The 10666-nt window shown below is 57.0% G+C and overlaps 1 protein-coding gene across 5 annotated transcripts in view; it reads left to right on the plus strand.

Moving 5' to 3' along the window:
* Window positions 1-8882, plus strand: part of HHIPL1 (HHIP like 1) — a 77686-nt gene extending 68804 nt beyond the window's left edge. For 4 of the 5 annotated variants that reach the window (XM_065518439.2, XM_065518437.2, XM_045396969.3 and 1 more), the window contains one exon: window positions 1520-5340. In XM_065518439.2, the coding sequence (XP_065374511.1) occupies window positions 1520-2055 (536 nt within the window). In that variant the 3' untranslated portion in view covers window positions 2056-5340. Of the gene's footprint in view, window positions 1-1519; window positions 5341-8654 lie in introns of those variants that run through there. The other variant, XM_015454201.3, reaches the window with a different exon arrangement.
* Window positions 8883-10666: the final 1784 nt, after the last annotated feature.

Raw genomic sequence — 10666 nt, forward strand, 5'->3', positions numbered from 1 at the left:
TCTGGCACTTTTGTTAGTTACTGGCTCCACGCTGGATGCCGGAGCCACAGTGAGAAGTCAGACCAGGCCGTGTTCTGGCTGGGACAGACAGAGATGACATTTACTGTCCCAGGCCTTGTGATTGAAGTGTGTGCCAGGCACCGTGAGGGCCCACCCAGAACAGTGGAGACTGGGGTGGGGGGCAGGGGTTCCTGGAGTCTGAAAAGAAGAGGAGGGTGCGCCCATGGGGGGATGCACTGAGGGGGGTGGCACCGAGGGGGATGGCACCGAGGGGGGTGCAGGGTGGGGGATGCACCCGGGAGGGGGTTGCACGGGGGGGGGTGCACCTGGGGGAGTGCACCGAGGGGGGTTGGCACCAAGAGGGAGGTTCACTCAGGGATGCACTGACGGGGGTGGCAGTGCAGGCAGAGGCAACAGCGAGAGCCACAGTGGGAGAGGTGAGGCAGCCTGAGGAGCAGGAGGTGTGGGCCAGGGGCCAGGGTGCAGGGACAGGGAGCACCTTGCCCATGTCACGGTGCTCCAGGCCCTGGCCTGTGCTTGGCCTTGTGCTGAGAAGCCCTTTCTCAGCTCCTCAGTGGTTTTCAAAGTGGGACTGGCTGAGGTGGGGCCGGATTAAAGAGGTCTGGCCCGGTGGTCCCAGGACCCTCCCCATGGTAACTGAACAGTCTTGGGCTGTCACACATGGCAGGGCCCAGTGCCTGGCACTGCACCGATGTGGAGTAGGGCTGGGCACAGCAAAGTGGAGATTGAGGTCTATTCCTGTGGCTGACCTGGGCCAAGCGTGTCCCCACATTCTGCAGGGACAAAGGGAATCACCTGCTTCAGCTCCCTAGCACTGACTGCACGCAGGCTCTGTGGTGGGGTATAGGGGCTCTGCCTCGTTCCCCAGCCAGACAACCAGAGCACCCCCATCGTACCCGCTGTGACAGGTGCCAACCTTGGGAGTGAGGAGGAGAGATTTACCCTGACCCCAGGGATCCCTGTGTGCGTCCCATTCCCAGCCTGCTGGCCACTGGCCACCATAGACCTGCAGCAATTTTTACCCATCTGTGGGCCTCAGCTTCTTCACCCTCACAACCAAGGCCTGGAAGAAGAAACGGTGACTTGCTCTTAGAAGACTTCCCAGACACTCCTTCCTTTCCATTGCCTTCCTGAGTTCTGAAGTGCCAGGGGCTGGCTCCCTCGCCCAACCTGGGGACTCCTAGGAAGGCCGGGCTTGGGGTAGGGAGACACAGCAACAGCAGACTGGCACAAAGCAGTTACAAGTGTTTGCTGCATGACTGAAAAATCCCCTGGTGCTTGAGTCCAGGCTGGCATCTTGCTGGGTCCAGGTGACCTGGGAAGCACCACTGGGAGCACAGGCGGCATCCCATCTTCTGGGTGTGAGTGCAGGGCAGACCCAGGACATCCTTCCCTGAGTCCGCCCTCTCCGCACAGGTTGTAGGGCAGCAAAGGGTGGGCAGCAGGGCTGGACAGGGGCTCCTGGATCCCTCTGATGGCATACTCTTCCTCTGCGCAGAGTTCATCCCGAAGACACGTAGCACCGCGCGGCCTACAGCGCGGGCGCCCACTCGGGCGCCCCGCCGCAGGCGCCCCACGGTAGCTCCACCCCCTCCCACCCCGCGGCCAGCGCGGCCCACCCAGCAGCCAGGGAGCCGCAGGGGCGGCGGGCGCCGGCGGGGGCGGCTGAACTCGGCGAACCGGGCGTTCCGGGATGGTGACGTGCGACTGGTACGGCCCGCGGGCCTGAGCTCCGGCAGCGGGCGCGTGGAGGTGTTCGTGGGCGGACGCTGGGGCACCGTGTGCGACGACTCCTGGAACATCAACGGCGCCGCCGTCGTGTGTCGCCAGCTGGGGTTTGCCTACGCCGTGCGCGCCGTCAAGAGCGCCGAGTTCGGCCAGGGCGGCTCGCTGCCCATTCTGCTGGACAATGTGCGTTGCGCGGGCTGGGAGCGCAACCTGCTGGAGTGCCAGCACAACGGCGTGGGCACCCATAACTGCGAGCACGACGAGGATGCGGGCGTCGTGTGCAGCCACCAGAACCCCGACCTGTAGGCAACACGCCGCTGCCCCCAGGCCATCCTGCCGGCGGGGAAGCCTGGCCGCTCCGCCCTGTGTGCCCGCGGCGGGTGCACACGCTTTCTAGGGTGAAGGGGGTGCGGGTGTGTGCTGTCCTGGGGACCTGTGTGAGGCGCTGCAGTGCATGTGTGTCCTCCGCAGACCCAAGGCAGGAGTGTGTGTTGGCGGGGGTGTGGGCTGTGGGAGTGCATGGTCCATCCTGGGCCGGAGGAGTTCCTTTCTTACCTCCAAGCATTCCAGACACCAGCAGGAACACAGCCTGCTATGGGACCCTGAGGAGGAAGGGCAGCCAGGCTTCGAGGATGGACATGGCCCCTGGCTTTGCTAACAGAGGCACAGCTGGCAGACTGAGGGCGGTGGGGGAAACCAGGCTTGTCCTGCCCACAGCTGGAATGGAAGGTGCCAGAACATCCGGAGGGTGGCCTGAGGAAGGTAGCCCAGAGAGTATGGCCTGGTGCCTGCCCCCGCCCCTTAACCCCCGCAGTCAGAGGCGATGGAAAGAACCAGAAGGCACCCAGTGGGGAAGGGAAAGCCTTCTGGAGGCTGGGAGCAGGGTGAGCTGCAGGCCTGGGGCCCCACTGGAGGGGCAGGCTGCGTGGAGGAGCCAGCACCTGCTCAGGGAGGGTGGCTTTGGGAGGACTGGATGACCTCCAAGGCCGTGTGCTGGAGAAGCCACTCAGCAGCATACCCAGCCCTTGCGGGTGCTCCTGGGATGGCGCCAGCCTCCTCCAACCCCGAGGCCTGATTCTCGCTTGCTCTCGGGGCAGGAGCCACCCACACTAGCTGGGCAGAGCTTTCACCCTGACCCTCCAGTGAGTGGGTGGGCCTCCACTACTTTCAAAGCTGTGTTTGGGCTCTGGGGCCACCTCTGTCCTTTCCATCCCCGTCCCTGCTCAGTGTAAACCCAGGAGACCTGATTCCTCCAACCCTACCTCGGGGCTGACCAGGCTGGGGATTCCGTGAGACTACTGACACTTTTTCACCCAGGGCTATGCCAACCATGTGGCTGTTTCCACACCACTCTCCTGCCTCCTCTCTGACCTGCGCCTGTGTGGGAGCCAGGGTGGGAACCGGGAGAAAGGGTGAGGCCTGCCGCCTCCCACCTGCATCACAGGTGGAAGCTCCTTTGCTCCAGGGATGCTCGGCCCTGGCTCTGTGCCAGGCCGCAGAGGGGCACTAAGTGTGACTATGCTCAGCCTCGGACAGGAGCATGGGTGGGGGTGGGTAAGCTGATGAGTCAGCAGGCAGTGAGGACAGGACGTGGCCCATGTCGGGGGTTGGAAGAGGTCTGGGTGGGGCACCCAAACCCAGCCGGTGGGGGAAGGCTTTGGGGAGGTAGTGATGCTGTGCCAAGTTCTGGGAACTGGCACCAGGGGTGGCCGGGCAGGCACATGGGTCAGGCACAAGTCTGGCAGGGTCTCCTAGCCACTAGTATAGGGTCTCCTAGCTGCTAGTATAGGGTCTCCTAGCTGCTAGTATAGGGTCTCCTAGCTGCTAGTATAGGGTCCTGGGCTGCAGCAGAAAGCTTTAGGGTCACTCTCTTGTACTCCTCATACTCAGTGCTTTACAGAAGGGGAAACTGAGGCGCACAGCAGTTAGATATCTTAGTTAGGGCACCAAGCCAGGGAAGGGAGAAGCCAAGTTTGAATACAGCAGCTTAGTCTAGAGCCCCCGCACCCTGACCACTGCCCCAGCTCCACTATGCCTGCAGAGAGGGGTGTGCTGGGGCTCCTGCCTGGTGTGGGGGTGCCAGCCTGGCTGGGAAGCAGCTGTTGGGGATACCTGGGGGCTCCTCTTGCCTGGCATGTGGCCCCGCTGCTGGCCTCCTGCTCCTCTCAGGCCTCCAGCGGCCTAGGGGTGGTTGAGTGGGCGTCTTCCCGGGATGCAAGGGAGTTCTGAACTCTGATGCAGGGGTGTCAGGAGATAGCAGGCCATTAGTGGCCATCCCGGCTGAATTCCTCACTGTGCAGATGGGGAAGCGAGCTCAGGGAGGCTGAGTGTCCCAGGCCTGTTGCCAGATGAAGCCACGCTGAGACGAGGCCAGGGAAGGTGCAGCAAGCCTTGAGGCCAAGAATGTGGCCAAACCAGGGCCCTGCTCGCCTGGCTCCAGAAGCTGTTTTGCTCAGAGATGGATTAGGAGGGTTGGCAAAGGGAGCTCTGGGTATGGCCTCAGGCCCTCCAATACTTCTCTGGGCAGTTTGGGCCTTGGCCGTGAGTCCTCCAGTCCAGGTGCTCTCCCTCCCCAACCTCCAACTCATCACCTCTCAGGCCCAAAACTAGGCCTGGGCTAGGCTGTTGCCTGACTCCTGGGGACTGACTCCATGGTCCCCAGGTCAGTGGTCCCCAACCTTTTTGGCATCAGGGGCAGTTTTCATGTAAGACAATTTTTCCATGGATGGGGGTTGGGGGGATGGTTTCGGGATGAAATGTCCCACTTCAGATCATCAGGCATTAGATTCTCATAAGGAGTTCACAGCCTAGATCCCTCGCATGCACAGTTCACAGTATGTTCCTATGCGGATCTAATGCTGCTGCTGATCTGACAGGAGGCAGAGCTCAGGTGGGAATGCTCGCCCCCCACACTACCCTCCCCCACTGCCGCTCACCTCCTGCTGTGTGGCCTGGTTCCTAATAGGCTGCCCATCAGTACTGGTCCTTGGCCCAGGGTTTGGGGACTCCTGCCCTAAGTAGTAATAAGAGTGGACAGCTGTTATACGTAAATACTTGTTCCCAGTGCTGGAAAGAAATAGCACTAGAACATAAATTTAATTCTCTCAACAAGGCAATTTTACTTTCTGCAGAAAGAGTGCTCATCACAGATGGAACAATGGCAAAAGCACACCTGAACAAAGGAGGGAAGCAATGTTTAGCCTTTACGCAGTTTGTCCCTGCTACTGTGTCCTGTGTCCATTGGCTTGAGCCAGACCGCACAATCTAAACTAAAACCCGATTAGCTGTTTAAAACTTTTCTAAATAGGTAAAAGTAATGGAAGGATAAAGGAAAAGAGGAAGTTGCTTAAGAAAGGACTTAGGAAAGTAATAATATTCCCAAATAAGGAAGGGACCTAGGGTGCGAGCTGGGACATGCCTGCAAGCACGTCTATCACAGATATTTTGATTAAAATACAAGGATGTAGAATGTACTATGTGCCTGTGAGCATGTCTAACAGTTACATAGGATAGGGCTTAACAAAGAGTTATTAGCATAAAGCAAGGAGGCTTGAAGGAAGTTCGTCTTTAAAATAAACTATTATTTCTTTTTTTTTCTTTTTTATTATACTTTAAGTTCTAGGGTACATGTGCACAACGTGCAGGTTTGTTACATATGTATACATATGCCACGTTGGTGTGCTGCACCCATTAACTCGTCATTTACATTAGATATATCTCCTAATGCTATCCCTCTCCCATCCCCCCACCCCAAAACAGGCCTGGGTGTGTGATGTTCCCCTTCCTGTGTCCAAGTGTTCTCATTGTTCAATTTCCACCTATGAGTGAGGACATGTGGTGTTTGGTTTTCTGTTCTTAGAAACTATTATTTCTAATGCTTATGATTTATTCTTTAACAAGAAGGGAAACTTGGAAGAGGAACTTTTACTTTCTACAACAGCTGACCTCTGCTGAGCGCTTACTGCATGCCACGCACTGCTCTGAAAGTTTAACATACCATTCACTCATGTAATCCTCATATTAATGCACGTTTACTCACATGGAAGCCAAGTCTCAGGGCATTTGTCACTTACCAAATATCACACAGCCAAAATTTGAATTTGAGCCCAGGCAGTCCAGCTCTGGGACCCTGCTGTGGGCCTTCCTGCTGGGCATTGAAAGTCACCCCCACCCCACTGGGACACAAGTTCAGAGAAGGGCAGAGCTGGCTCCCTGTCCAGTGCTTCTTTCACTCCACCACCTACAGCTGGCCACTGAGGGAACATTCAGAAGTGACTCTGTCCCCAGGGACTCCGATCTTGCCTTAAAGTCCTCTAGGGCCTCTGGGGATGGGGGCTGGTCTGGGCACAGCCTTCACCCTTACCCCCTCTAATCCAACCTCTAGTCAATAGCCAGGGTCAGATTCCCAGAGAGGGGCTGCCCTGCCCAGTGCCACACAGCTTAATTCTGGAGCTTCAGGGTCAATGCTGCAGGGGTGGCCCAGTGTCCAGGACTGTGTTCAAGGCATCAGCCAGAGGTTACAACACCCCAGGCCCTAGACTGAGCCTAGGGGTCCCCATGTTTATACCTTAGACATGTTTGGGAGGTTCAAGGAAGCTGGAAACCGGGTTCCAGTCCTGGCTCTGTGCCTGAGTCTCATTGCAAAACAGAGGTCACCAGAAGGATTATTGGATGAAAAATGAGGTAGCATTGCAGATGTGCGTGGCATGTACACTCCAGGTTGCTTCCTGGACAGAAAGCTCAATCCGAGGCTGGTGGCATCCATGCTGGCAGTAGCCAACTGTCTACAACAGAGTGAGGAGGGACATGCCACGTGAAGGACCAGCATCAGAATGACCTGGGAAGAAACACAATAGCAGGAGAAAGAGCTCTTTCAGCCTAACATGTAGAACCCAAGTCTTCTTGTGCGGCATCTGTCCCCTCTCCCCTCCTCCCCCACTGAGAACTAGCTTTTACTGAGCACTTATTACACGCCAGCTACGTCAGGTGTGTCAGCTCATTTAATCTTGACAACAGCTCCATGAGACACCCTCAATATCACTGCCCCTGTTTTCCAGATGAAGGGACAGATTCCTAGGGCATTATGTAAGTGGTCCCCAGGACTTTAGAGGCAGGTTTGCACCAAGGCCCATTCTCCCAGAGCCAGATCCTTCTCCTTCCCTGGGATACTGCACCTCCACCCTGCCAGGCCACCCACGTAAAGGCAGTCAATTCAGAGCCACCTCTTATGCCTGCATCTCTCCCAACAATTCCTGCTGGGAAACCACTCCCCGTATGGTGTCATCTACACTGGTGGTTTTCAAGCTTGAGAAGAATCAAGTTCTACAGGGCTGCTTAAAACACAGGTTGCTGGGTCCTGTCTCTCAGTTTTTGACTCAGTCTTGGTTGACAACTTGCCGTTCTAGAAGCTCCTGGGTAATGCTAATGCTCCTGTTCTAGGGGCCATAGTCATTGTCCATACTGGTGCTATTCAATAGAAACATAATGTGAGCCAAACAGGTAATTTAAAATCTGCTAGTAGCCATGTTAAAAAAGTAAAACAGGTAAAATTAATTTTAATAATGTATTTTATTTAACTCAACATATTCAAAATATTATCATTTTAATAGGTGACCCATAGATCAATGACTTTTTTTTTTTGGGACAGGGTCTGGCTCTGTCACCCAGGCTGGAGTGCAGTGGTCCCATCACTGCTCACTGAAGCCTCAAACTCCCAGGCTCAAGTGATCCCTCCACCTCAGCCTCCTGAGTAGCTGAGACCACAGGCATACGCCACCATGTCGAGCCAGTTTTTTTTTTTTTTCATTTTTTTAGAGAAGGGGGTCTCCCTATGTTGCCCAGGCTGGTCTTGAACTACTGTTCTCAAGAGATCTATTGCCTCCACCTCTCAAAGTGTTGGGATTACAGTTGTGAGCCACTGTGCCCGGTGACCTTTTTTTCCATTTTTTTTTGTATTAATCTATGAGATCTGGTGTGTATCTTACACATAGCACATCTCAATTGGACTAGCCACATTTCAAGTACCGGATAGCCACATGTGGCCAATGGCTGCCACACTGAATAGCTTACTCTAGACCCTCCAGTGAAGGAGCAGGTGGTTGGCCACGTCTTCCAGGCAGCACCTCCTGCTGGTGGCTGGCAGGGCTGCCCACCCAGGAAAAGGGCCTTCAGCCATGGGACCTGAAGCCTTGGTGTGCAGCCTGTGTTCCCTTACCTGATCACAGGATAGCTGGGAGCATCAAATGAGGTGGTGATGGGACAGCTGTGTGCTTGGTGCCTATGGAGAGGGGAGACTGATGGCTCACAGGTGGGGACACAGACTGCTCTGGAAGTGCTACTCCTGGGGTAAGCCATGGTCATGTTGAGCCAGAGCTCAGTGGTGCTGCCTGATGTGTCAGAGAACATGTATGCCCACTCCTCTCCTTAGCTGTATTTGGAGAGGTTCACCCTGACCACTGCTCCCTGATGCTGCTCTACACCTGCTTTCTGTGGGCTTCCAGGCTGGCCTGGAGCTGTTCAGGACCAGGCTCTTCCATGAAGGAACTGTGACAGTAGGTAGTCAGGCAGACATGAGCAAGGCAGGAGAGGGCCCTCCTCCAACCAGGAATGTCAAGTGACCATCAGGTGATGGTCAGGCAGTTGATAAACTGCTTCTGTAAAATAATTGGTCGCAGCCAGTGCCAGGAAGAGGCAATCTCCCAACAGATAGAAACACCTGAAGCTGGTGATCGGCCTCCTGATATCTCAGGAGCTGGGCGAGTGGGCTCAAGCATGCACACTAAGGCAAAAGGGCAGCGATAAACTGGTAGATGACCTTCCTCTAGGAACACCGGTAAGGGAAAAACACCTCAAATGAGCGTGCGCATAACTTCAGTAAACACAACTGTGCATTCGGCCCCTCCCAGGTGCTGACAGGCCACCGCGCACGCAGACAGCCCGCCCCAAGGGAGGAATCAGGGGAGAAGAGAGATGCAACCCCCCCGAAGCATGCCAATCTACAAAACCCCGAGTCAAAGGTCAAGCCACGCACTTGACTCTCTCAAGTCACCTGCTTGGCCCTCTTCTAAGTATACTTTACTTCCTTTCATTTCTGCTCTAAAACTTTTAAATAAATTTTCACTCCTGCTCTAAAACTTGCCTCTCACTCTACTTTATGCCCCTCAGTAGAATTCTTTCTTCTGAGGAGGCAAGAACTTAGGCTGCTGCAGACCCATATGGATTCGCTGCTGCTAACAGAATCATTGTTCCAGGGGTCCAGAGAGACAAGGCAAGAGAAATTCCTCCCCAGACAGTGCGATGCATTGTGTAATCTCAGGGAGCCGTTCCACAAACTGGATACTAAATGTGGTGCGGTCACATTTCTTTTCTAGCTAACCACCCCAACCCACCTTCCAGCGCGCAGGAAATCCACACCCTCCTTCTTGCAGCCTCATCCTCCCTCCAAACTGCCCCCAAGCCCTGGAGCTTTCACAGCCGACAGGGGACTTGGTGGCCCCATTCCACACCTCACTCCAGCAGGGCCAGCCTGAGTTACCCGGTGCGCCTGCGGCTGCTTGTCACCGCCGCCACACGGGGGCGCCGTGGCAAGCCAACTTCCCCGAGTCCAACCGGGAGGACGGGCCAGGCGTCGGGGGGATGGACGCCCTGCTGCCCACCTGTCCAGGCTGCAGTGGCCCCGGGGGGCAGAAATCCCGCCTCCTCCGTGCTGGGCACGGCTCTTAAGGCTTGGCCCTCTCCGTCGTCCCTCAGCCCACACACCCCTAACAGCCATGTCCCATGTCCCTGGCGGGGACTGTCCCTGGCTGTACCTGGGAAAGCGGTACGAAGGTCCCCTTAGTTTTCCAACCCCCAACCTCTCCAGGACTGGCTCAAGCGTGGGGCAGGGGCATTGCCTCTTCTCAGAAACCCAGCACCAGCTACACTCCCTGGGCACCTCCCTCCAGCCCGGGGACCTTTACCTGGGCTAGGAGTGGGGCACACCTGGCCGTCCCCAGTCACGGCTTTCACGCTGGGTGGCCCCTCGGGATAGGAATTGGGAACTAAAACGCCCAGAGTTGGCCTCATCATCATACGGGATGAGTAAGGAGACTTGCGTTACGACAGAGGGGGAAGCCCTGATCATTATTTCGAAAATACCTTCTCCTCCGCTACCCTCGCCTCCCCGGCACACTTCCCGCTTTCCCTGGAGGGCGGACCCAGATTTTCATCCCTCCAACTCCTTTGGACCTGAGCCAGCCCCTCAGGTGGGGCTTCGCCTGGTCTGGGAAGGTTCGTAGGCGCATGAGTCTCTGGGAGAGCAGCCTCCGGCCACGCCGTGCGCACAGGCGTCCTTCGGTCCCGCGGGATGCTGCCACCAGCCCGTGGGCCCCGCTGGCGGACCACGGGCGCTAGATGCGGACTATCCGGGCGGAAGAGGCGCCCCGGGACAACTGGAGAACAACTTTGGGGTTCTGGGGTTCCAAGGAGAAGTTTGGCAACAGTCGGCGTCATGCGGACTTCTGCAAGCTGGGATGGGGCTTCCGGGCAGGTTTTGGGGAGAAAGGAAGGGGCCTAAGACCGCGCGCGGAAAGATGCCGTTATTTGGCGGCGCCGAAGTGGGCGGAGCCAGCCAGCAGGACTTCGCGCCGCCGCCGGGCCAGAGCGAGGGGGATCGGCGTTGCCAGGGACAACGCGTTCTGGGCGGAGCTGCTGCTGGGGCGGACCTGAGTCTGAGGAGGTGGGGGCGGAGCCTGGGGGGCTGAGCCAGAAGCTGAGTTGTGATTGGTGAAGACTACATGCTCGGGGCGGGGCCCGGGCTGGGGCCGTGTGGAGGTTGGGGCGGAGCTTTGGGGGGCGGGGCGGGGCGGGGGAGGGCCCCGAGCTCCGGAGCCGGAGGCGGAGACGTGGTTGGCGGGGACGGTGCGCCCTGGGAGGGGTC

This window comes from Macaca fascicularis, chromosome 7 (assembly GCF_037993035.2).
Source record: "Macaca fascicularis isolate 582-1 chromosome 7, T2T-MFA8v1.1".
In the NCBI taxonomy this organism is placed as follows: domain Eukaryota; kingdom Metazoa; phylum Chordata; class Mammalia; order Primates; family Cercopithecidae; genus Macaca; species Macaca fascicularis.